The sequence below is a fragment of the Oreochromis aureus genome, linkage group 15 (assembly GCF_013358895.1).
Source record: "Oreochromis aureus strain Israel breed Guangdong linkage group 15, ZZ_aureus, whole genome shotgun sequence".
Classification (NCBI taxonomy): Eukaryota; Metazoa; Chordata; class Actinopteri; order Cichliformes; family Cichlidae; genus Oreochromis; species Oreochromis aureus.
The window spans coordinates 3,599,298-3,622,588 of record NC_052956.1 but is presented as its reverse complement, the minus strand read 5'-3'; the positions used below and the strand labels follow the sequence as shown (position 1 = coordinate 3,622,588).

General features: G+C 43.9%; 1 protein-coding gene across 5 annotated transcripts in view; it reads left to right on the top strand.

The window, feature by feature from the left end:
• The window catches only part of runx2b (RUNX family transcription factor 2b), a 122,463-nt gene extending 102,665 nt beyond the window's left edge, over window positions 1–19,798 (top strand). For 4 of the 5 annotated variants that reach the window (XM_039599513.1, XM_039599515.1, XM_039599514.1 and 1 more), the window contains 4 exons: window positions 1,473–1,577; window positions 12,026–12,193; window positions 13,784–13,945; window positions 16,518–19,798. In XM_039599513.1, coding sequence (XP_039455447.1) covers window positions 1,473–1,577; window positions 12,026–12,193; window positions 13,784–13,945; window positions 16,518–16,996 — 914 coding nt within the window. In that variant the 3' untranslated portion in view covers window positions 16,997–19,798. The remainder of the gene's footprint in view (window positions 1–1,472; window positions 1,578–12,025; window positions 12,194–13,783; window positions 13,946–16,517) is intronic. The other variant, XM_031755130.2, reaches the window with a different exon arrangement.
• Window positions 19,799–23,291: the final 3,493 nt, after the last annotated feature.

Sequence of the window (23,291 nt, the reverse complement as noted above, 5' to 3'; positions counted from 1 at the left end):
CCTTTGCTGTAACAAAGAATCTAGTAACAGGAAGTGACATAGGAGCCAGGGGAGATCAGACTACGAGGTGTCTGAAATGAATACCCTGCAATGACAGATAAGTACAAGCGAAGTGAACTGATAGGATGTTAGATAGCTGAAAGTCATGCACAGGAGAATAAGAGAGAGAGAACAAAGATGCACAAGGATTGATGGTTACAGGGCTGAAATGGTGCCTCTGTATGATGATAGCACAGATGCACAGGACGACTAGTTCAGAGGTCTCAGATATCGCTGATAACATCATTAAAATTAATAGTGTCATAGCGTACAACCTTACCTTGACAGGAAGCATGAGCTGGATCACAATTAAGAGATGACAGCAGCTTTAACAGCAGTGAAGCAGGAACACAATGCACAAGATGTCCCACTGTATCCGCGATCATCAGTATGTGTCACTTTATTTATATGTAACAATATAGGTCCATAAGGTCCATACCAGTATTTTGGTGATATACCGGTGCATCCTTAGTATCCACTGTGTCGAGCTAGTAATATCATTTATTTATCCTTACTGTCACCTAATAATTTCAACTCTTAACCCTAGTTGCAGCTAGCATTGGTTTATGTGTTCCAGTTATTTAGAAATTCCTTTTAGTTGCTATTTTCTACAGTTTATCCATGAATTTTGGTCAATTCTTATGTTGAAACTTGTTCACAACCACTTAATTTATTAATTGATTGTAATCATAGAGCTAATCTTTGCAAATACCACACCTGATATCATTGAGGTAACCCTCTGGGGTTCTTGGTCGGGAACACCCACATGCACCTTAAAACAGGTATGTGGGACGCCTGTTGCATCTAGGATCTGCTATCTCCTCCGTCTGTCTGCTATCTGATCTTTGAAAAGCATGTTTACACTTAGCTGGGGCTCAGAACGGAAGAGGGGATGGCACACACAGGTGTATGGATGAATAGACAGGGGCTCGGGTGAGTTGCTACCCCCGCTTCCTGTTTCCAACGTGTAGCCATGGTTACTCATTGCGTCTGCATACCTCAGATATTACTGTTCCTGCTGACTTGGCTGTTGGACTCTGATTCATAGCATTCCTCATCCATGGGTTGAGTGTTTGTCTGTGCATACACTTGCACAGACAAACACTCAACCCCAAGGCAGCAACTGCTGGGGATTATCGAGAAAGGAAGTGACTATTAAAATGCCTCTCGCCCACTCACAGAGCATTAGAAATTCTGGATAACACGATACTGGCTCCTGCAGTCAGTCTTCCATTTAGACTCTGCCAAAGGACCTAAATAGACCCTCTCAAACAGCCAATGTTGTCTGTTGTTAATCCTCTCTAAGTCGTTTTTTCCCCAGTTTGTATTGGCTATTATGTGATCACAACCACACTTGTGACTTGGGGATGTTGTAGAGATGAATACTAGCCATTGTCTCAATTGTCATTTGATGTTGCTTGATGTCACTACAGGCAAGAGCTTCACTCTGACAATCACAGTATTCACCAACCCGCCACAAGTGGCCACTTACCACCGAGCCATAAAGGTCACCGTGGACGGACCTCGTGAGCCCAGGAGTGAGTACCAATGCACGCACAAGCAGCACAGTATGGAAATAAGTGCACACACACAAGGAAGCATCCTAAGTCTTCTTTCAATTTGCCTTTTAACGAGGTAGCCAGCAAGCTTTCAAATATGGGGTTCTACTTTTTCATTAGAATAAATCCTGCACCTCTACCGTGTTATGTGGGATCAGATTCTGGCTCATATATGTGATGATGATAATATCAGGGAGCTAACTGTGCAAAATACTTCTCAACTTTTACATAGTTCTTCGCCTATTCTTGATATGCAAACTCAGTGGAGTGCCCTTTAACTGAGCTATGTGTCCAGCCAGCAAACGGAGTTGAATGTCCGGCTTAAATGATGACACGCTATAAAACGAGGAAATTAACAAAAAGAAAAGGTTTACAGGAAAAGGTTCTAAATTGTGTTAATTAGCAATCACTTAAAGACTTCTCACAAAGCAGTCTAGCCTCCCATGTGACACTTTGAGAGACAGAAGAGAAATAAAATGTGAGGCAACGTATTCCTCAGAGGGTACGCGGGGTAGCAGAGTGCTAGCATCAGCTCATTTTAATGGGCCATATAAAAACAACTGAGGAGGGAAAAAAAAACTTTACTATAGCCAGCAGTGCCAACTGGTCTGGCATGCAGCTGTTTCCACAACCCTCCTCCCTATTCATAAAAAAAAAAAGCATATTCTCATCTCATGGCGTCTCAATGAACAATATCACATCGCAAACAACTCACCCCGCCTGGCCTGTCACATATGGCACCAGGACACACAGAGACACAGAGGAGCCAGGAGACACTAGGATTAGTACCACCATCAGTCTCTCGTTGTAGGAAACCTGCCTGTGGTGCCAAAAAATGCCTCACACACTCGACATTCAGCGCTCATCAACATGCGCCCTGAAACAAAGGCATATGCTTGTCCTCAAACGCACATGTACTCACGCTCACGCCCACTTTTCCCCACCATCCGTTCTCACTCTCGAGCCATCTTGTTTGATCAAAAGCATTTCCTGTGCATCTGCTGTCCCACCCCCCAGATGACTTTCAAACAAGTCCTGTTATTTGGTGGCGAGCAGATGGGAGTCGGAAGTGAATTTGTTTAGAAAAGCTCGGTACGGTCTCAGCAGAGCTGCCGTCTTAGATTTGTGTCCAGAAGCCTGAACACATGAGAAGCGAGTCTTCAAGCTAGAGACCTGATCAGGTGAGGGTATTCTGGCACAAGACTTCACTCTTACAGGCATTGTTTTTTCTTCTATTTAGCCTGAGAAAAAAAATAAAGCTAGAGTTTGCATGTTCCAACTTCAGTCTCAGGACAGTAATTTAAGCAATAAAGACTATGTCATCATACATAACCCCTGAACTTCTTTCCTTTGCTGCTAAGTGGTCAGAATTACAGTGGTGGTGTAATTTACCCAGAAACTACAGCCAGAACACGTCTCCCTCTCAGGGGTCATTAAGTCGAGGTCGGAGGGTGGCAAAACACACATGTGCCCTCTCCACAGAGCCTCCCCCTCCTCCAGGTTTTCAGTACAGAGACTCTGAGCTGAGAGCAGCGACTGTCTCCAAAACTGTGATTCTATCTGTGAACGCTTCATTGAGACGCAGGGAGGGGGTATGGGGGGGCTTTGTTGGCCATTACGGCTCTATTTTGTGTTAAACGAGTGGGTAATTAGGAGGCCTGTGGTATAGCCAGGCCCCACCAGGGAGGGTTGCACTCAGAGAAGGAACAGTAGGCTATCTTAAAGTTGACATACACTAGCCCTCTGTGGCCCTCCTCTTTGAAAACACTGTGGGGGGGTTTTTGTTTGTTTTTTTCTCCTGGAAAATAAGTTGACAATAGCAGAAGATTTCAGCTGGTTCCTGACATAAAAGTTCAAATGTCCAAATATTCTTTATGCTTCTGTTAACTATTTTTCTAACCGTATAATTGCTTGCCTGGTTGTGGGCGTCTCATTCAGGAAGCAGATTTTGTGTTAACTTGTTTGATGCTCCTTATGGTAGCCATATGAGTCTTCCTGAGGGATGTCATTTCCCCAGCGCTCCCTTGTCTAATATCAGTAGGACCACCCCTGTGACTCAGCAAGGCGCACATCTCTGAACTGTGGACCCGAGCCTAAGTTAATTAATTGCGTGGTCGGTGACGAAAATCAGCGAGGCCCAAGTATAAAGATCTGTGGTATAATTTTCCTCAGAGGTTTACAGTGTGCGTGTGTGTGTGTATGGTAAGTGGTTAGTCAGGTCCCTCTGGCCACTGTGTTATTAGCGGGAGGCTAACTTGGTTTTTGTGGCTCGTATTGTGCTTAATCGCTTGACAGCTCTTGGTTAACCTGTGGTTTGCCACCGCACAGACGACTCATCGACTGTGTGTATACATGCGCCCGTGTGTGCTCTCACATGCAGATGTGCGTATCCGTTTGCTCACGTGCGTGTCTCGCAGCGCCTGTGTCTGCTGGTGTGCCCCCACATGACATGGTTTGCAGAATGTGTGTTATTGGTGTCATTAGTCTAGTGTAGCCACAGTGCTGATTTGGAGCAGAGCTAATAGGCCTCATTAAATGTCATTTTGAGCTAATAGACAGGGAGTGGTTGTTTAAACCAATATGCTTTTATAGGTGGTTCTGTCTCCTTTCAGCTGCTCCTGACGGTGGCTGTGGCCAGCTGAGACAAACTTCCTGAGTGATAATAGCCGAGCCGTATTAACGCAATATACAAGCCTTTCTGTCCAAACCCACTGTTCTCATTATAGTTAATTGATGACAGACAAGCACAGAGGGTGACAAAAACCATTGTGGCATTACACATACTGTGTCTTGCTGTGGCGTAACACGGTGGTTATTTCTCATAACTTCGTGTGTGTGACGTGTGTGTGTGTGTGTGTGTGCGAACATTGTGTGTCAGCAGTGGAGGTTAGCGGTCAGGCGCGTCTCTGCACTATGGGGTTTGAAGCCGTATGGTCTCGGGGGTTCTGGGCATGGGGACGGGGTCGTGTTTTGGTTCGGGTTTGGTCAGGGTGTTAACAAGTCTGGTGAAGAAGCCATGGTACTTACAAGCCTGCAGACAATATTAGTGGTTCAGGAGACCTGTCTGCCAAGCCAAACTCGTGCAACACACACACTCTCACACACACTTAGATGCACAATACTTCCATATGGAGTTATGCTTCTCTATGTACTTGATGATAATAGCTTGACTTGCAGCGACTTGGTGCTTTGCAGAGTAAAACTGAAGACAAGAATGTGTGCATATTTTCAATAATATTATGAAATAAATGATTTAAAAAAAAAACATATATATATACATACAGAGAAAAGAGGCAGAGAGGAGATTGGAATTAAAAAAAACCCCAAAAAACAGGAAAATCAACACTGGCTTTCCTGACCAGGAATTCCAAAGCTGGGGAGTCCTCGCGGCAAAAGTTCCATCACTTTTTTCACAAATCTGGATTAGGAATATCCAGAATAAAAAGCTGCTTACTCTGATATATAATTCGATTATTTCGCTTGGACAAGATAATCTTAATTAAAACCTCTTATGTTTCAGTTTAGCTGGAAAAAGATGACTCAGGACTTTGGCATTAGGAGTGGTGCATGATTGATAGGGAAACAAAAACACTTAATTAGCAGTGCTATTACTTGGTGAGCTTTTGTTGTGGTGCTTATTAAATTAATGAGGGTAAACTGAATGATTGATACTTAATTTACAGTAAAGAACAGAGAGAAAATAACAGCCAAAAAACCAAAATCAGAGTTGTTATTATTATGTAATGAACTGACACTTTATTAAAACTGAAAATGAAGCGATCGCAGACACACTCTGACAGATTTGCTGCTCTTTCATTTTTTGTGTTTTTTTTTCTTTATCACCGTATTGTGATTCCTGTGGGCAGCTTGTGTCAATATTGCTGTGTTGTGAGCTTCTCTGTGATTGGTTCTTGTTTGGCACACTCTCAGCTGGGTTAATAGGCAAAATGTAGTGCCTACTATTGGATATAATGATACCAAAAAACCGCCTCCAAACATTTTTATATTACACACCTACAAATTCCATTGCATGGGATTGTAGAGAAAGTGCTAAAGTGCCATTTGCATTAAACCGTTAAATTCAAATGATGTCAGACAGATACCATTTAATATCCTTGAATTATGTTCAGGAATGAAGCCCTCTACGTGTCTGGATTATTGTACCCTTTCGGTTACTGCCTTAAGCAGTAACTGAAGCAGTGTTCTTTTGTTCATCATCCAAGTAATTAAAGAGGATTTCAGAAGATTCACCTATCGGCTACAGCCACACTTGAAACAGCTTTTACAATGGTAGCTGAACAAATAAAAGTCATCCAAACATCAGGAGGGAAAAAAAGGCAATGAAATGAACGATGAACAGAGTAGGAAGGCGGGGAAAAGGGCAGAGGGAAAAAAGAAAAGAAATACTTCAGGCTTTTCTAGAGGCGGCCAGTCACTTGAATGTCTTATGAAGTCCCTTGAAGACGTGCCAAGGCGTCTAAAGAACAAAATAATCCAGTGGGAGGGAGAGACAAAGAAGACAACAGAAGAATGAAGAGCGAGAAAGGAGGCAGAAGTGAATCATAAGGAGATATAAAGATAAAGAAACAGAGTCTGGATTTGGTTGGCCCCAAGATGCGACAAAAACATCTCAGATGGATTTGTTCTCCCCTGTTCTGAATCAAAACACATTAATGGGAGCAGAGAGGTGCAGAAGGAGCCTGTCTGAAAGCCACACATAAGCTAAACTCTGTGTGTATGTGTGTGTGTGTGTGCGTTTGGTGGGTGGTGTGTGTGTGCGCGCGCTGGTGCTCTTTAAACTTTGTACAGTATTGTACAAATGTGTATAAAGTGTGTTTGCATTCAATAAATGTATCGCCTTTGGGAATTTTGTGTGTGCGCGTGTGTGTGCCCTTCCCTTGCCTGGCTAGCTTCCTCCGGGCTGGAACGCATGGACCACACAGACGGCTGGCAGCGCTCCACGACAGCCTGGCTCCCCCTTTCCCTCTTTCTCCTTCACTCCTTTGCTCACTGCCTCGTCTCCTACACCTCCTCTCTCTTCTCTCTTTTTTCACCTTGTCGTCGTTTCCCTCTTTTTCCCCCCTTCAGTTCTGTTTTTATTCTCTTCTCTCTTCTTTTTCTCTTCTCCCCACCTCGTCTCCCTTTATACCAGACCCCCATGGTAGACGTGCGTTTGGCTGTCACCCACTAAGCCATGCTTTGCCAGCTTCAGATTGCAACGTGAAATAATTCATTGTTTCTGACCACTCACAAAAACAACATGGCCACTGTGAAAGCTCCAAATAAAAAAGTGAAATATGGAACCAGCGTATTCATTCATCCACTTTACTGTTCCACCGTGAGATGACTGACACACACAAACACAGACGGGCTGATTCAACCCAGGCTCCATGAGTATTGGGGGAGAGGTGGGGGTCTGAATCAGCCCCAGTGATACATTCATCCAGGCTCTCCCGGTGATCATAAACCAGACTGAAGGGCTTAGAGGGCACGATGTGACACCAAATATATAAATTATTCCATTTATTCAGGATTTTCTGTTGCTCTGCATTTTCCTCAGATTTTACTTAGTCAGACTTGAGGCAGGAGAATTTCCCACTGATGTTTCTGTGGTGACACTTGAAATTTGATAAGTTCGAGGAGGAGGAGCTTTAAATGAACAGATCAGCGTTCTAAAAATACACTTCTTGATAGGCAATGACAGTCGATTCCACCCTCGGGCGTAGGCTATAGCCAGGAGTAATGATGGTAATCTGGGATCGGTTCAAATTGTCCAGTCCATTGAAATCGCATGCCTCTGTGCTTATCAATTACTTCAAACGGTGCTAGCAAGTTTTTCAGACAGCTGTGCATTACGCAATAATATCAGCTCATTGCAGACTCACACCTGACTCACTTGTAGGCTTTTATTTTCCAACTCTTCTCAGTGTTTCCCACAGATTTAGCCTGGGAGGATGGGAAGATCCTCCCCCCTCTGGTCTATATGACCCTGCCGCTGCTAGATAATTTTTATACCCCGGTGGGGATAGAATTTTATCCAGATATGAGTGTTGAAGGATGACCCAGATCGGTTCAGTTCCTACTTTTCATAAAGCCAGAAACCACCACTGTTTCAGAGTGAAAACTACAATTAGCTAAACAAAAGAGAAGTGAGTTGATTCAGAGAGTCAGGAGACTCACAGAAACATCCATGAAATACTCCTACTGCGTGTCAAATATTTGCCTGATTGCTGACATCTGAATTCCCTACAAAGGTGTGTTCTGCAGCGTCTTCTTTTGACTTGTTGAATTGTACAGGAGCTGCTGTGTGCGACAGTTATGTTAAGCGCACAATTTGATGGCTTTACCAAAAATGGTGTAGCGGTTGTGGCCCACTAACTATTCAGCAGGGGTCCTAACCTGGCCGTCATTCATTGCATCCTTCACAGGTTAGAACCTGAAGCTCTAGTCAAGTCATTTTCACATTTTTATTAACTCTCAAATTCAAAAGTTCATAACAGTAATCTGTTACAGTGCTCTTGTTAATGCTGTGGTAATATGTCTAAGCTCTGAACTTGTTTAGCTAAGGTTTATAATTATTCTGCAAACATTACAGTGAAAGCAATAACTCAATAACCAGCCTGCAGGCTTTAAAGTATATAGGACCACAATGGTTACTGGATTATTTTTATGGGGGAAAAACAATAACATCTCCCACCCTTGTTTTTTTTTTACAGATTACACCATGGAATTAGATTTAGTTAAGATTCTTTGCTGTAAAATGTTTTAATTTATGGGAAAAAAACACCAGGTCCACTGTTTAGACTGCAGCTACTGTAGGTAGTCTTTGTTCTGCTTTGGTGCGTCGGTGAGTTTACCATTGCAGCAGAGCAGATCTGCTGGTTCTGTTTAGATTGGCCCTCCTGTCGTCCTGTCAGATGGAGTCACCCACATCTGAGGATGCGATGAAGAGTAGCTGAATCATATCGAGGGCTGTCATAATAGCAACCCGGCCATAATGCCAGCCAGATATGCGAATAGCTGGGGTGAACTAATTAGCAAAGACTGAACTGGCACATCATTAAAATCTGTCTCTAGCTTGGAGACATTATCTAAGATAAGCATGAAGACCTGTCACTGTCATTAAGAACAAAAATCTGCCTGTCACCACCTCCTGCATGCACTAATTATTATATTATCTTGTTTTTTAATCTGTACAAAATTCATTAACACTGCACACAGCCTAGCTTAGCTTAGCTTAGCCTAGCGTAGCTGTTTCACCAGTGTCCTTTGTTTGATAAGCTTTGCTATCTGCCTGTAATTTCATGTGTACATACATTTGCTATAAAAATTCATATAAATGGCACAAAATTCTTCAAACACTCCTAATATTTTAGCTATTGAAGCTCCTGAAGCTTTTTTAAAGTACATTGATAAACCATACGATGCAAAATCCCTACACAAACCACTATCCGGCTAAAAGAACTGTATAGGGTATTTGAGGGATATTCTCAGCCAGGACATAACAGCTAACCATTAGTCAAAGATCTCTGTGCTCAGGCTCAGATTCAATCTAATGCTGCCATTAATTATGGAAGACTTATATTGTGTTTGCCTACTTGCTCTTACTAACTGTTATCAGATCAGCAGGGGTGAGCTGGATCCAGACTTATTTCTCTGGGACGGCTGAAATAATACTATTCTAGGATCAGTGTGCAACCGTGCGAGTTGAGATACCATCTATAGAGGTGTTATCTAATCATTCTAAATCTTAGTTTGTGTGTGTGTGACTAAGTGTGTAATGGCTGAGTGCAAACACGCATGCAGTAGGAGTGTGTATCCATACATCCTTTTGTTTTTTCTGCGTTTCTGGTGTTTCCGTGTGTGTGCGAGTTGTTCACATCTGGTCTGAATCTGTCCATGTTTCCGGGCGCTGGCTGGGCAGGGAAGTGGCAGGCGCTATCGAAAATCTCCGCTGTTTTCACAGGGATGATGGGAATCTCAGGGACTTTCCCTACGGCAGTGAAATCATCCGCCTTTCCCGCTCCTTTAAATACCCCCGGCTCATTCCTCCGCCCTGCTAGGGTTCCGATAAAACAGCTGAGACATCTTGTGTTTGGCAACAGTTGTCCTCTAAAAGGTGTAATTAACTCATGAAAAACTGTATTTACTGTCAAGGCCTGCTAAACTAATGGACTTGAGGTCTGGCTGGTTGGAGTGTAAATTGGACCTTAATGTGGTGGTTGACATGCAGCATTCCTATAGGAGAAAAAATACAAAGGCTTCCTTTAAAACGGAGTGTCATCCATAGATTTGTTGACATTTACGGTGGCTCAGGATGGAACCTGAATGAAACTGTAACAGAAGTGAAGTTAGCTTGATGTATCTCATGTCAGTATAATTTTTATCTTCTTAAACATCTGTCTATATTTTGGGATCGTCCACAAATATGTTGAAATCCTAAAGTCTCCCTAACTGTTTCACCATTCAGCACTCCTCACAGAGCTTGCTTCGCCTAACCAGCCCAGAGCTCTTAATTTACTGGTCATCAGGGTCTCTTCCTCGCCATGCGTCGCCTCCCTGCTCGCGCCTGTCCCCCTCTGTCTCCCATCATCCCCCTATGGTCTCCCATTGCTATTTATTCCCATCACTAGGAAACAGGCTGTGCACAAAGCCTGCACTGTGTCCCGAGGCTTTTTTAGAATAGAAACTGGGTCTGTTGAAAATGGAAACGCTATGATTGACTGGGCACAGCTTGCACAGAGAGACGAGGAATGCCAGTGAGAGGCACAAATTATCTGCAGGAACGATGGGGAAATATTAATGAAATATGGGCTTGAATTATGTTATAAAGTCTTCAATAAGCTGAGGTCTTTTAGTAGCCGCTATTATTCTCCTTTCCAGAGCAGCTAGAGGAGACCGATGATGAGATTGTCTATTTATTTTGAGCTGGATGATGCCAGTCCGGTAACGTCATTGTAATAAAAATCATGGTCTGTCTGACTGTCACTGGCTGCCTTTTTTTTTTCTCTGCCGCCATTCTCAAGTCTCAATTTCATTGCACCACTGTTTGGTATTAAAGTTCCAAGCAGTTGTTCCAGAGTAAATTAATTTGTTGTGAGAGAGTCACATGGTTTGTAGCAGCATAACTGAGGCTGAAATAATGCTTTGTTGCAGTAGTGGAAAAATGTTCGACTGTTATGGGTGGTTTCTAAAAGAATTTCTGTCTTTGTCGTTTTGTATTTATTCAACTAACTTAGATAATCAGCACAAACAGGAAAGATGGATGCGACATGCAGCGGAGCCCCTCAGCTGGGATGTCATCAGTACACATAGTTAGGCTGCGGGGCAGCTCTTATTTATCTTTGATCTCTCTAATGATGCCTTAGTGATGATTCTTTTTAAAGCTCTTTTTTGTTCGCCCTCTCCTGTGCACCCACCCGGTGTTATAAGAGCATTGGCAGGCCTTTGTTCCCAGCTAAGGCAGCAGTCAGGTTAGGCAGGATTCTGAAGTAGCGCGCTGTTTCTGCCTGAGCCAGCTGGAGCCCTGCCAACCACAGCAGGAGTTTCTACTCTCCTCTGTTTGATATTTACTTTACCGCCTTTACAGGAGAACTAGTGCAAGACCAGACAGACACACTGACACAGGACTGTGTCAGTGTTAGAAAGAACTGTGCAAGTGTGTCTGTGTGCACGCGCATACAGGCCTCTCTTTCTACCCCACCTTTACTAAACTATAATCTACACCTGTGGGCCCTGGGCAGGTTTTGCATTGGTTCCGTCTACAAGGCTAAAAGCACTGCTAAGACAGGCTCAGACAGTGAGAGGTACACATCATCTTGCATTTGTGTGTGTACAACCTAAATTGTATGTGTTAGCAGCGTGCATGTGTGTTTGTATGTTGGAGGAGTGTAGAGTTACCAGGCTGAGAGAGTGACGAGAATAGAATGGGGGATATAAAGGGTGTAAAATTATTGGTAAAGGAATGCAGGAAGAGAAAATGCATAATATATTTGGCATAGGTTATGACTCCTGTGGGGATAATGGGGCCATGGCGTGAGAGCTTGTGTTTACTAGAGGAAGAAGCCTCAGGTTAAAAATGAACATACATCAGAGCATCTCTTTTTATTCTCATGCAAAAAGCTCCAAGGAATTTGCCTACGACTTTGTTAATTATCAGCGTCTGGGACACCATTCCCAAATCCGTCTGCACCTCCTCGTTGTTTGGGGTACAAACTGTGTTTATCGGGAACTGAGCCTTTAAGGTTGTGCACAGTTCAGGAGCAGCAAACAACCCAAGAGTTGAACGTTGCCCAGAACTTTTCTTTCACAATGATAAAAATATTCTTTGCAGGCAACATCGGAGCCCTTACAGTCAGTGTTTAAATAAAATGGGTGTTCCGCTACTCAATATAACAGTGCTTTGTTTTGTTTTTCTGTGTCTGCAGGGCATCGTCAGAAGCTCGAGGATCCTCCCAAAACTGGTCTGTTCTCCGACCGCCTCAGCGAGCTAGAGAGGATGAGGGTGAGGGTTGCCGTTCCGACACAAGCTCCCCGGCCAGCTCTCAACACAGCGGCCAACTCCTTCAACCCACAGGGACAGACGCAGATAACAGGTGAGCCGCCGAGGACAGCTTATACAAAGCTCCTGGTGTTGATGGAGAATCCAGGCGCTGGAAGCGTCCAGGAAGTGTGCATGCACAGAATCTCTTAGCATGCTGTTCCTTATCTGATCTTAAACCTCTGGGATTTTATAGTTCCTTGTTATACGTTTCAAATACAAATATTTTGCTGTTGCCCAAGCTTTGCAGTCATTAGGTGTTAAAAGTCATTTCCAAAGTATGTGTCATCTAGGATAGTGTCATACCTGAAAATGATACCAAAAACCTTATTGTACTGAACATGATATGATCATACTCTGCTGTCATCCTGCAAAATTGAGTTGCCAAAATTCCAAATTGTATTTTAAAAATGTGTCTTCATATTTTCACATGTGTGAAGAAATCCTCACACAGACACACGTGCTTTGAACTGTGGATGCACACAAGGAAAGGAAGGTTTTAAAGGAGTTAGCGGACATTTTTATTTTTAAAATTTGATGTTTTTCACATCGCTTCCCTTATAACTGAGTCGACGCATTGAATAGGCGCGTGTCCAATACGAGCCACGCTTTTTCTGGACAGGCGGGCTGAGTCACAAACCATTTACTGTATGTAAGGTGAAATATTAAACCCCAATTGGAGCCTCAGACACATCCTGAGCCACAAAACACCAAGCACAGTGCCTCTGAGATCATCTGTCTTTCTCTGCTCCATCACTCTATCAATCTTAGAAGGTAATAAAATCTCTCACGGTTTGGGATGGCTGCTACCCGATCACCCAAATCTCTGGAGTCACGTCACACGTCGTCATTTAGCTCTTAGTTAATCTCTGTCACGGTTTTGTGTTGCGACTCGGTGGATCGTTCAGGGCACGGTTTCGCAGCAAGGCAGTGCGGGGGTGACAATTGTACACTGGACTGAAAGTACCACGTGAGCTAACTGCCAAACAGGTGCTGCTTGATTGATAAGATTGTTTGGTTTCTTTGTTTTTTTTGGCATGCCTCCTCACCTTATGTGATCTGACAAAAACAGTGAAAGAAATCACTTGAAAGTGAACAATCAAATAGTTTAGTTTTGTCATGCACACATAAACACGTGCACACATATACTTTCTGTCTCAATCAGCTTCCATTCTGAGTCCTTGTTGCCGCACAGACACAATGATAAAGTGTTGTGGTTGTCTGCCGGTGTGTTTACACCGTGGCTGAGTGCCAGCGAGGCTCTCTGTGCCTCAGCTGCGAGCACAAAGTTTTACAAGGCAAACAGGAAGATCTTCTCTCTAAAAGGTAAACATTAGAAGTCTTATTATTAAAAAATGTTGCATAACATGCCCGAGTGATATTTAACCCTAAACACAGGCGCAGAGAAGCATAGCGACGGATCATGTCCGCAGCTCTGTGTGTTATGTTGCCAACCTTCCCGCCCCCCCCTCCCAAAAAAAAATCTGAATATTTGAACAAGCTTGTGGGCCAGTGGTAATTCTTTCTTTCTTTCTTCCTTTCTTTTTCTGTCTTGTTTTTTCTTTATACGTCTTTCTGTAATCTTTTCCCTCCCCTCTTTCCCACTTCCATTTCTGTCCTCTCTCCCTCCGTTTCTCCCCTTCAGACCCTCGTCAGTCCCAGTCCTCTCCTCCCTGGTCGTACGAACAGACGTATCCGTCCTACCTGAGTCCCATGGCGTCCCCCTCGGTCCACTCCACCACCCCCCTCTCCTCCAGCCGAGGCACAGGTCTGCCTGCCATCAGTGACGTGCCTAGACGATTGCCAGGTACTGTCAGGGTCATTTAATCTGCTACAAGTAATTTAGTTTACAACATTTTACAACAAGTTTGCAGCATTTTTCTTACAGCGAGAAAGGAGGTTGGGGGTGGAGAGACAGGCACACACACACTTTCACACTCTGTCAAAGCAGAAACATATACAAAGAGGGGAGAAAAAACTATGAGCTACTATTTAAGAGAGAATAATTCAGCAAAGCAAGCTCATTCTCAGGCGAACGTGAGGAATGAGGCCATATTGTCCAACCGTCTCTCCAGAGAACGCTTTGCATGGTGTTTTTCAAACAGTCGAGGGAAAAAAAACAACTATTGTTTCCTTTTTCTTTTTTTTTTCCAAGCTCAGAGCCTTTGATCCCAGAGGAGCATGGGTAATAACAGGCCCGGGGATAATAACAGGCTCGTGACTGACAAATAAAGTGTCTTTACAGCGATGTGCCACTCTCTCAAGGCATTCTGGGTAATTGCATTAGCCAGTCTGTTTGCAGTAACGGCAGCATCTGTGTTCCAATTTGTCCCTGTTTTTCCCCCAATGTAAGAGCTCCTTTAAAATCCCTACACGCCGCCAGACGAGTTTCTGCCCTGTACACCTGTTTGACTCACTGCCATGAGTTTTTTTTTCTACACTACTTTTTCTTTCTGTTTCCTTGTGCTAACATACTACACCCTCCTCTGTGTGCATGTGTGTGTGTGTGTGCCCTGAGCGAGGGTGAGTGATTAAGCGATGCAGCCGTGTGACTCTGCATTAGAAAGGGTTTAAAATCCAGCCAGCTGCCTTGTCAACTTTGATTAGTTTGGTCGCTCACTTCAGCTTTCATCTAGCGAGCGTTGGGCTTTGTTCTCAAAGCGCGTGCACCAACACGGGGGCAAAAGCTCGCCTCCCCACTTTTACCCACTCGCACACCTCAAGCGCTTAATGCCTCCTAAGTGATGTGACTAAGGCTCTCAGATCTCCAGAGATCATGTTGACACCTCGCCAGGCGGCTCTGTAACCGTATCCAGCCGCAGAACATACCGACGAGCACGAGCAGAAGCTGATATGGATGCTGTATCGGCGTTCCGCCCTCCCTTAAGCGGTCCGGCTTGTGTGTCAAAATGTTACATTTGCTCGGAAGCGATTGCAAAAAAGTTCATCAGTCAAGTCAAACACGTCATTCGGAAGCGACGCCCCAGAGTTTTGTAACATCCTTCCAAACATTCAGACGGCGTTTACACTCTGGTTTCATTTAGGCTGATAAAGTTCGATCTGGCCCATCATCACAGGGCCCCTTTGAGCACAAAAATAGGTCCTGAAGTTAAAAGCAGGGGGTTTATTGAACAGCGCCGGTCACGTCTGAGATCACACTGCCCCTCTGCAACAGAGAGACAATCGCCTACTATTTCTATTAGAATCAAACGGATCTCGGGGGGAAAGAGGAAGTTTAAAGGCCTTAATTAGCAGCATATGCTATCTGACGCTGCAGCGACAAACCCGGCTTCGCAATCCCTCCCTGCACATAAACACTGCGCCCACCTCCCCTCCTCTTCCCCACCACCCCCTGTCCTCTCGCAGCAGACATGGTGACACAGAAGACGCCTGGTGATTTATGATAAGAGCGCCATGGCTGGACTAAACCGCTGAGAGGGAGACGGGGAGAGAGGGGAGGGGAGGACCTCCTATTCTCCTTAAACTCTTCGCCCAGCGCGAAGCTCGCCGCAGCCAGTTAGTGGTTTTTTGGGTATTTTTTAAAGGGATGAAGCGAAAAGAGGAACGAAGGGTGAGATGGAGCAGCTCCTTCTCATCCCCCCCTCCCCTCACACACACACACTCCTCCTGCGCGCACTCGCACGGACGCACACTCACACGCATACATACACACACACGCTGGAGCCGATGGGAGGCGAGGAGAGGAGCCACATCAGAGCTCAGCCCTGCCTCATTATGGATCTCATGGAAACTGTTTCTGCTCAAAGTGTTTCCACATGTGCAGCTCCTGATTCATCCCAACTGCTTCTTTTTTTTTTTTATGTGCATACAGTATTCACACACACATACAGCCCCCCCCCCCCTCCCCCCACACACACACACACGCACAGATATATTTGCATGCATAAACAGTTGCACAGATGCACATAAACATGCACCAACACACTCTCAGAAACATAAATATGCAAAGGTGTAAACATGCTTGCACGGGACTTTGCTGATGTGCGTTTGGTAACTTCATGGAAACCGAATAGCAGCAGTTGAAAAAAGCTGACTGAAGTTCACGATATATCATTATTAATATTGATAGATGAAGGCTGCTCCTCAGCCGTGCCCGCAAAATCTATTAGCTTCTTCAGATTGGTTCATAGACAATTCAGTTTACTGCTGTTTAATTTCTCAAGAGACGTATTCGTTAAATTCAATTACTCTACAAGACAAAGTGCTAAATGGTTTAATAGTCCAAACCACATTCAGCGCAATCACAACTGACAAGCTGATGTGTGATTATTTAGGTTCCGTAATAAATCCTTCCTGTCGACGTCATAAGACACCAATGAAATTCACGTGTTTGTGTGTTTTGTGTTTTCTCCTTTCAGGTTCCTCTGACCTGAGCCCATTCCCCGGTCAGTTCGAGCGCCAGTTCCCGAGCCTCTCCTCCCTCACAGAGAGCCGTTTCTCCAGCCCTCGGATGCACTACCCGGCAACCTTCACCTACACCCCGCCCGTCACCTCGGCCATGTCACTGGGCAGCGCCCACTACCACACCTACCTTCCCCCTCCGTACCCGGGCTCCACCCAGAGTCAGAGCGGACCCTTCCAGACCAGCAGCACGCCCTATCTCTACTACGGGACGTCCTCCAACACGTACCAGTTCTCCATGGTTCCCGGCGGGGACCGCTCGCCGTCCCGGATGATCCCGCCTTGCACTAGCGCCTCCACGGGCACATCCCTGGTGAACCCTAACCTGCCCAGCCAGACAGAGGGAGGGGTGGACGGCGACGGAAGCCACAGTAACTCCCCGACTGTTCTCAACCCCGGAGGCCGCATGGATGAAGCAGTTTGGAGGCCATATTGAAGAAGGCAGAGAGATAAGAAGTCAACTGATGTCATGGTTTGAAAGCACAAAACCTTTTTTTCTTTTCTTTTTTTTAAATAAAAAGGGGATTTTTGAGCTTACATCAGCTGTCTCTACCTTTGGAAATTAAGGTTGAGATTAAAAAAAAAAGATGGAGAGAGCAAGAGAGACCAAACGTGTGTGGACTTGTCCTCCTGGAATGTGTTTAGACCGTGGCGCTACAAAGGGAGTCGGTTTCAAAGCAATAATGAAAAAGACAGTTTTGGTTTACTAGGCCCAAGTGGATGAGACATTATTTCAGTTTTATTCTAGTCCACAAAGCTAAAGGGATGCTTCAACGATATTTGTTAAAGACTGCCTCTTTTGTACAGTGTTTGTATTTCTTCAAGGCTTTTTTTGCAGAGCATGTTTTTTGTGGTTTTTTTGTACTACGACAATATCAAGATGCAAGTTAAGCACTGAGTAGCAAGTAATAAGAGTAACGCATATGTTACTTTAAGTGGTGTGGACAGTAAATTTTGCTTTAAACCGATTAATTTAACTTGTATATTGTGGGTGAAACGATGTAGATTGAGGCGTTTTCTTCGTTTTAACTTATAAAGCCATAAATTATGTATTGTATTTGAAACTTGAGTCAAAGAAAGGTAATCTGAATATTTTTGATGCATCTATATGACTAAGTTAAAATGATTTTTTTTTTTTTTTGATAGGTAATTTAAGAAAGTAAGTTTTGTTTTTTGTTTTTCTGGTAGCACCCAAAGATTTAAAATCGTGTTGAATATGAAATGTAATTTCCAAAGAGTATTGCAACATTTTTTTTTTTCTGGTGTAACTTTTCAGTTTAACTGCTCTACACATCCAGAGCCCAACATCCTCGCGAGGCGTTGACACACATTTGGCTTGGAATTAAACCTTTGGTATTTATTGAGCAATAACTCGTATTGTGCCTCTTGGCAACATACCATTAAAGAGAGTTTCAATGGGGGAAAATAATTATCCGTTTGGGGAAATTCTGCTTGATTTCTTTGCTCTGTCTAGTCTGACATGCACACAGATACTTATGTATTTTCTCTTCCAAATAAGAAATGGTGCATTTAGACACGAATTGACGTCCAGCCCAAAGATGATTGCAGTGGGTACCGCGCCTAATGGCCCACTTTAAAAGAGGCAGGTCAGACTTTAAGGATCACTTATTTTGTGATACATGAACTCCTCAGGACTGGAAGAATCCTTGGTTGATCCCACAGATTTGCTATATCTGCGTTTCTTTTTTTTCATACCCAGCCTGGCTGAAAGCACGGTCAAGATTATAGCTCTGACATGCCAAGTCTATTATAGCTTTCATATCATATGTAAAAGATAGCTTTGAAAAAGTCTGTCTTAGTGCGCGACACACACACAGGTTTGTATTTTTTTTCTTGCTTTCTGTCTTTTGGGTTAAAAAGGAAATCGCAGAGAAACAAAAGAGACTCTGATGTTCCTTTCGGCTTTTATTTATTTTCCAATTTTTACTCGGGGTTTACCGAATTGATTTTACCCTCTTTACTGGCTAATGTCAACAATAAGGGTCTAAATCTAAAATCTCTCTGTGGGTTTGATATGAGGGGAGGTCTGAGTTTTAAAATTACCGTGCGAGATTCTAAAATGTGTTGAAGTTGAAGGGGAAAAAGTGCAAAAACAACAACCAAAAAACACACAAAAAAACAGAGTGGTGATTGGATTCAGCTGCTGGCAGCAAACTGGTAACCAAAAAATATGGGAGACTTGTGTATGTTTGTTTCATAAAGCACTTATTTCTTGTTTTATTTCTAGCAGCACTTGCGGCAGGCTGCCAGCAGGGCTCGTGGTTTTGGTCCTCAGTGGAGATGTAACGCCACTGGAGTCACACACACACACACACACACACACACAGAATGGATAACACTTGGCCAAACAAGCCATTTATATTGGAGTTTAATCTGATCTCACAAGGCAGTTGGCATTTGTTAAAAAAAAAAAAAAGCATTTCTTTTCTTGCTTTCATACAGTATGATACTGAGTGCATGAAGGTAATATAATAACCCAATTTTAAAAAGCTGAGAAAAACATGGCCCTGTCCAAGGATCAGACTTCAAGCTTTTCATTTAAGATTTGCACGCACACTCTGCAGAGGATCTTCTCAACTCACACACACACACATTTCTCCAGCAGCTTCAGCCCAGCACGAAAAGTACTTTTGCTGTTAGAGCGTAACATAAATAAACAAATTCAAAAACCTTTTAGATTGCTGTGATTTTATAGCATTTTCCCAAATACTATGCACATCTGTTGGAATTTAATTAATCTGCTTCACAAATCTTTTAAAAACTGTTTACACCTAAGCGCAGCACTGACACCCTAACCTGTCCTCATCTGCTTCTGTTTGGGGTTTTTGTTGTTCCTCAAAATACAAAGGTTCATTTTTTGATTTTTTTTTTAAATTTTAATGTTGCGTACAAACTGTCATTAAAAAAACTTGTATTATTCATTGATCAACATGTATGATATCCAGGAATTGTACCTGCTCTTATGTAAAGTTTACTCGTTATTTCTATTGTTATGCTCCTTCTCATGAACACTTGTCAGGAAACTCAATCTAATGGAGACTCTGTTAGACTTTGCTGGTACGTTTCATAAAGATCATAATTTGTTTTTCGATTGTTTTGTTTGTTTTTTTAAGGGAAACACAGACCTGACAACAGTGAGTGAAATTGGCATTGTGATTGTACATTTTTGTTTATTTTAAGAATAAAATAGGAATTTTGTAACTTACTTTTCCCCCCACCCATCAGAATCTTGTTTCTCCACCAAAATCAGTTTTTCTTTCACCTTAATAGTAATAATTATAATGCAGTTTATGTTCAATGGGGACCCCAGAAGACTTCCCTGTGCTTATCTGACTCTGAGGTACACACATTTACTTTAGAAACCACTGCTGTTACAAAATTACAGCCGTGTGATGAGGAAACTTGGAGTGGGAAAACGTAGCCAGGTAATTGCATTTCCTTATACAGGTTCTCTAATTTAAGAGCCTTAGCTTTCTGGGTATTGGTTACGGTTTCCTCTACCTATTTCAAAATAAAAGCCATCACTCGGTCCACTCTTAATAGCCTGTGCACACTTAGCAGTCATCGCTGGTTCGATCTCTCCCTGAAACACGCTGATCTTTGCAGCGTCTTGGTCGTGTCATCTCTTGTCTGCCGCTCCGTCTGCACCAACATTGTCTTTGGATGCGGGACTGAGGCGGTGTAGAACCTCCGTCCCTAACTGCACGCTCAGCCGGCGCACTACTGCAACTGACATGGCTGCATTTCAAAGGTGCAGCGAAAACCCCAAGAGATGGAGACAGGGAGAACCAGGGGAAGCTGTTTAATATTATTCCAAGACATAATAGAGCCAATCCAAGCGCGCACGTACACAAGCTGAAACAGAGACGGAGAGGGAGATCTACAGCATCCCCATGTGTTTTTTTTATGGTCCAGATTGGGGAACATTCTCGGGATTTCCCTGAATATAGATTGCGTGGAAAAAGCTCCTGCTGGTTTCAGGTTCACATTCTCAGCGTTCTCAGCCATGTCTAGCAATTATCATAATGAACTCCGGAGGAGCAGCGGGACCCAGACACCCAGGGAAATTAGCATAATGTCCTCCATGCACGGGAGAGACAGCAGCGCCGAGGCAGACTCGTTTAAAGAGGGGTTGGAATAGAGCTTTTTGTCCCTGTTAAATTTTGGTGGTTGAACATGATGCCAGCAATGATGTGCGCTTGATTTTTATACCAGGTTGTAAGTAGTTTTGCAGCAGCACAGCTCAGACTGCATTTTCTTCCTTATATTATGTAATCAACTGACAGGAATACAAACAAGAGTTTATGAGGAGACAAAACCACTCCACTCAAAGGACTGTGCACACAGATACACACACACACGCACAAACACACACAACTGACAGCCCAATACAAACTGTTTACATGACCTCTACAAACGTTTCAGAGGAGCAGCTCAGGCGGGAAGTGATCCTCAAGGGCCTCATACCACTCACAGAGCTGTATATATCTTCCTATGTTTCCGTCTCCACTAACAGAGCTGTGGGTTGAGTGTGTTTGTGTGTGTGTGTGTGTGCGTGCATCTTGATTTCTCATTTAGTCCCAAGATAAACTGAGGCCGACGGGCTCTCCGGTGTGGGCTGTAGAACCAGCATGAAGCCTCTGACCTCCCTGAACCGCTGCTATCTGATGTCATCTGGGCTTCAGTGTTTTGGAGCGACCACCTTCTCGTCTCAGAGGATGACCATCTTCTCCGACTTCAGCCCACTCCCACCATAAGATATCTAAAAACTGTCAGTAATTTGGTGTGATGGTAACTGACACCTCTCCACCGACACCCACCCACTGCTTGATCCTTGAGATTTTCAAACTGTGACAACCATAACTGTGTACTTTGGCGCACTCTAGTGGCTCCTTAATTTAACCATGGGGACCGCGGTGAGGGGGCCCACCTATACGGCGTTCCATATAGCCAAACTAGCACTTATTATGTTAGTGGAACTATTGCACAGCCTCCAAACACCCCACATTTTGCCTCAGTGGAGTCGAGCCTGCACAAGAGCTTTTCCTCTCTAAATGAATGCCAGATCTGAAAAGCTGTTCGGCCTCACAGAGAGGGGGCCGTAAAAGACAACTTGTCTTCTGACCTGTAATAAAAGAAATGATCAGCTGGCAGGCGAGCCGCATCCAGGCAGCAGCCCAGAACCTCACAGACATGGTAGGGTTGTAAGGCAGCCTTGACATCCTGCACCAGAATCCATTCATCACTAGATTAAAGCATGCCTGTGTCTTTAGCTTGCTTTGGAAACATTTGATTCCATGAAACCATTTGCTGCTAAGTGAAGCTCAAAGAGAGTGCACTTATGAAACCTAAAATGCCTACATTTAATGAGCGCTGCTAGTTCAGATTATGCAATTTGATACTGGCCACACTGCCTGAAAAAAAGAAAGAAGAAGAAGCGGGAATTACTGTGAAAATGTGAGTGTCAGTACCATGGAGAGCGACCAAACACGCAAACAAAAGCCCTCTTTGTCCCGTGCCTTTGCTTCATGTCAGTGTTTCAAATTATACACCATCTCGACTGTCAGAAAAATGGCAAACTGGTGCAGCACAACCAAATGCACAGAACATAAGACAGGATAAACTCTGTGCCAAATATTCATGTAAAACAGGCCTTTTTCCATAGGTTTCAGCCAGGCAATAAAATTTTAAAAATTTGGGCCCGGGCCCCATCTATTGCCTGAAACCAAGCATGAAGGAGCCCTGTGCGTTCTTTCTGTCAGATGAAGGGTTGTTAAAACTTTATCAGGCAAGTGTTAATTGAGAACTAATGGACTGGTAATTCGGAGCAGTCACGGTGATCCAGCTCGCTGCTGAATGACATACAGCCCTGGTGACATTTAGATCATGCAGAGGCCTTTTTTTTTAGGAAAATCTATCGTACGACCATGGCTGCATGAGGCGTGCCAGGGGAAAGGGGGGGGACGAAGGATGCCCGCCATCGTGTCTGGTTCTGCTTTAGACATTCATCCTCTCTGTCTCCAAGGATCATAACTCGTGTTAGAGGCAGGTTTTATGGTTTATGACTGGAAAATAAAATGCTCCGCGCTTCCTGCAGGCGAAGTGATGATTTATAAGTATGAATGATAAAGTGAGCGCCCGTCTGACAGTGTGTGGATGTGTGAGGGCTGCTGAGGATCCAGACATGTCCGACATGTGGATGCGAGTGTGGTCGTATAGCGAGTGTGGTCACCGCAGTGTGGTTATATACGTTGGAACACAGCGCAGAGGGAAAAGTTGTGACTCAGTAGTAGGTATCGCTACCTGACATCATCATCTCACATAATTAGCACAGTGTCCACATCCTTCTCCAGTGACCAAGGATTATTTCATGTGGTTCGCGACTGGAACAGAAACCCTAACCAGAGAATTTAACCAAGAGCATAAATACCCCCAGGCTCTGCTGTCTGCAGACATGGTTACTCACTTCGAAGGCTCCTCTCCAAAAGGCCAATCAGATATGTTTATTGTTATCTTCTGCCTAAATTTGGGTCTGATTATTTAAATACATAGAAAAATGTCTTGATCACCTGGCTCCAAGCTCAAACAGTCCACAGTGGAAGCCATGGCAGCCTTGTCCCAGCAACTGATGTAAGACAGGGGCCCGTGAACGCCAAAAAATCCCTCTGGTGAGGTCGTCAGTCTTGCGCCGTAACCACAGGCGCGCGCCA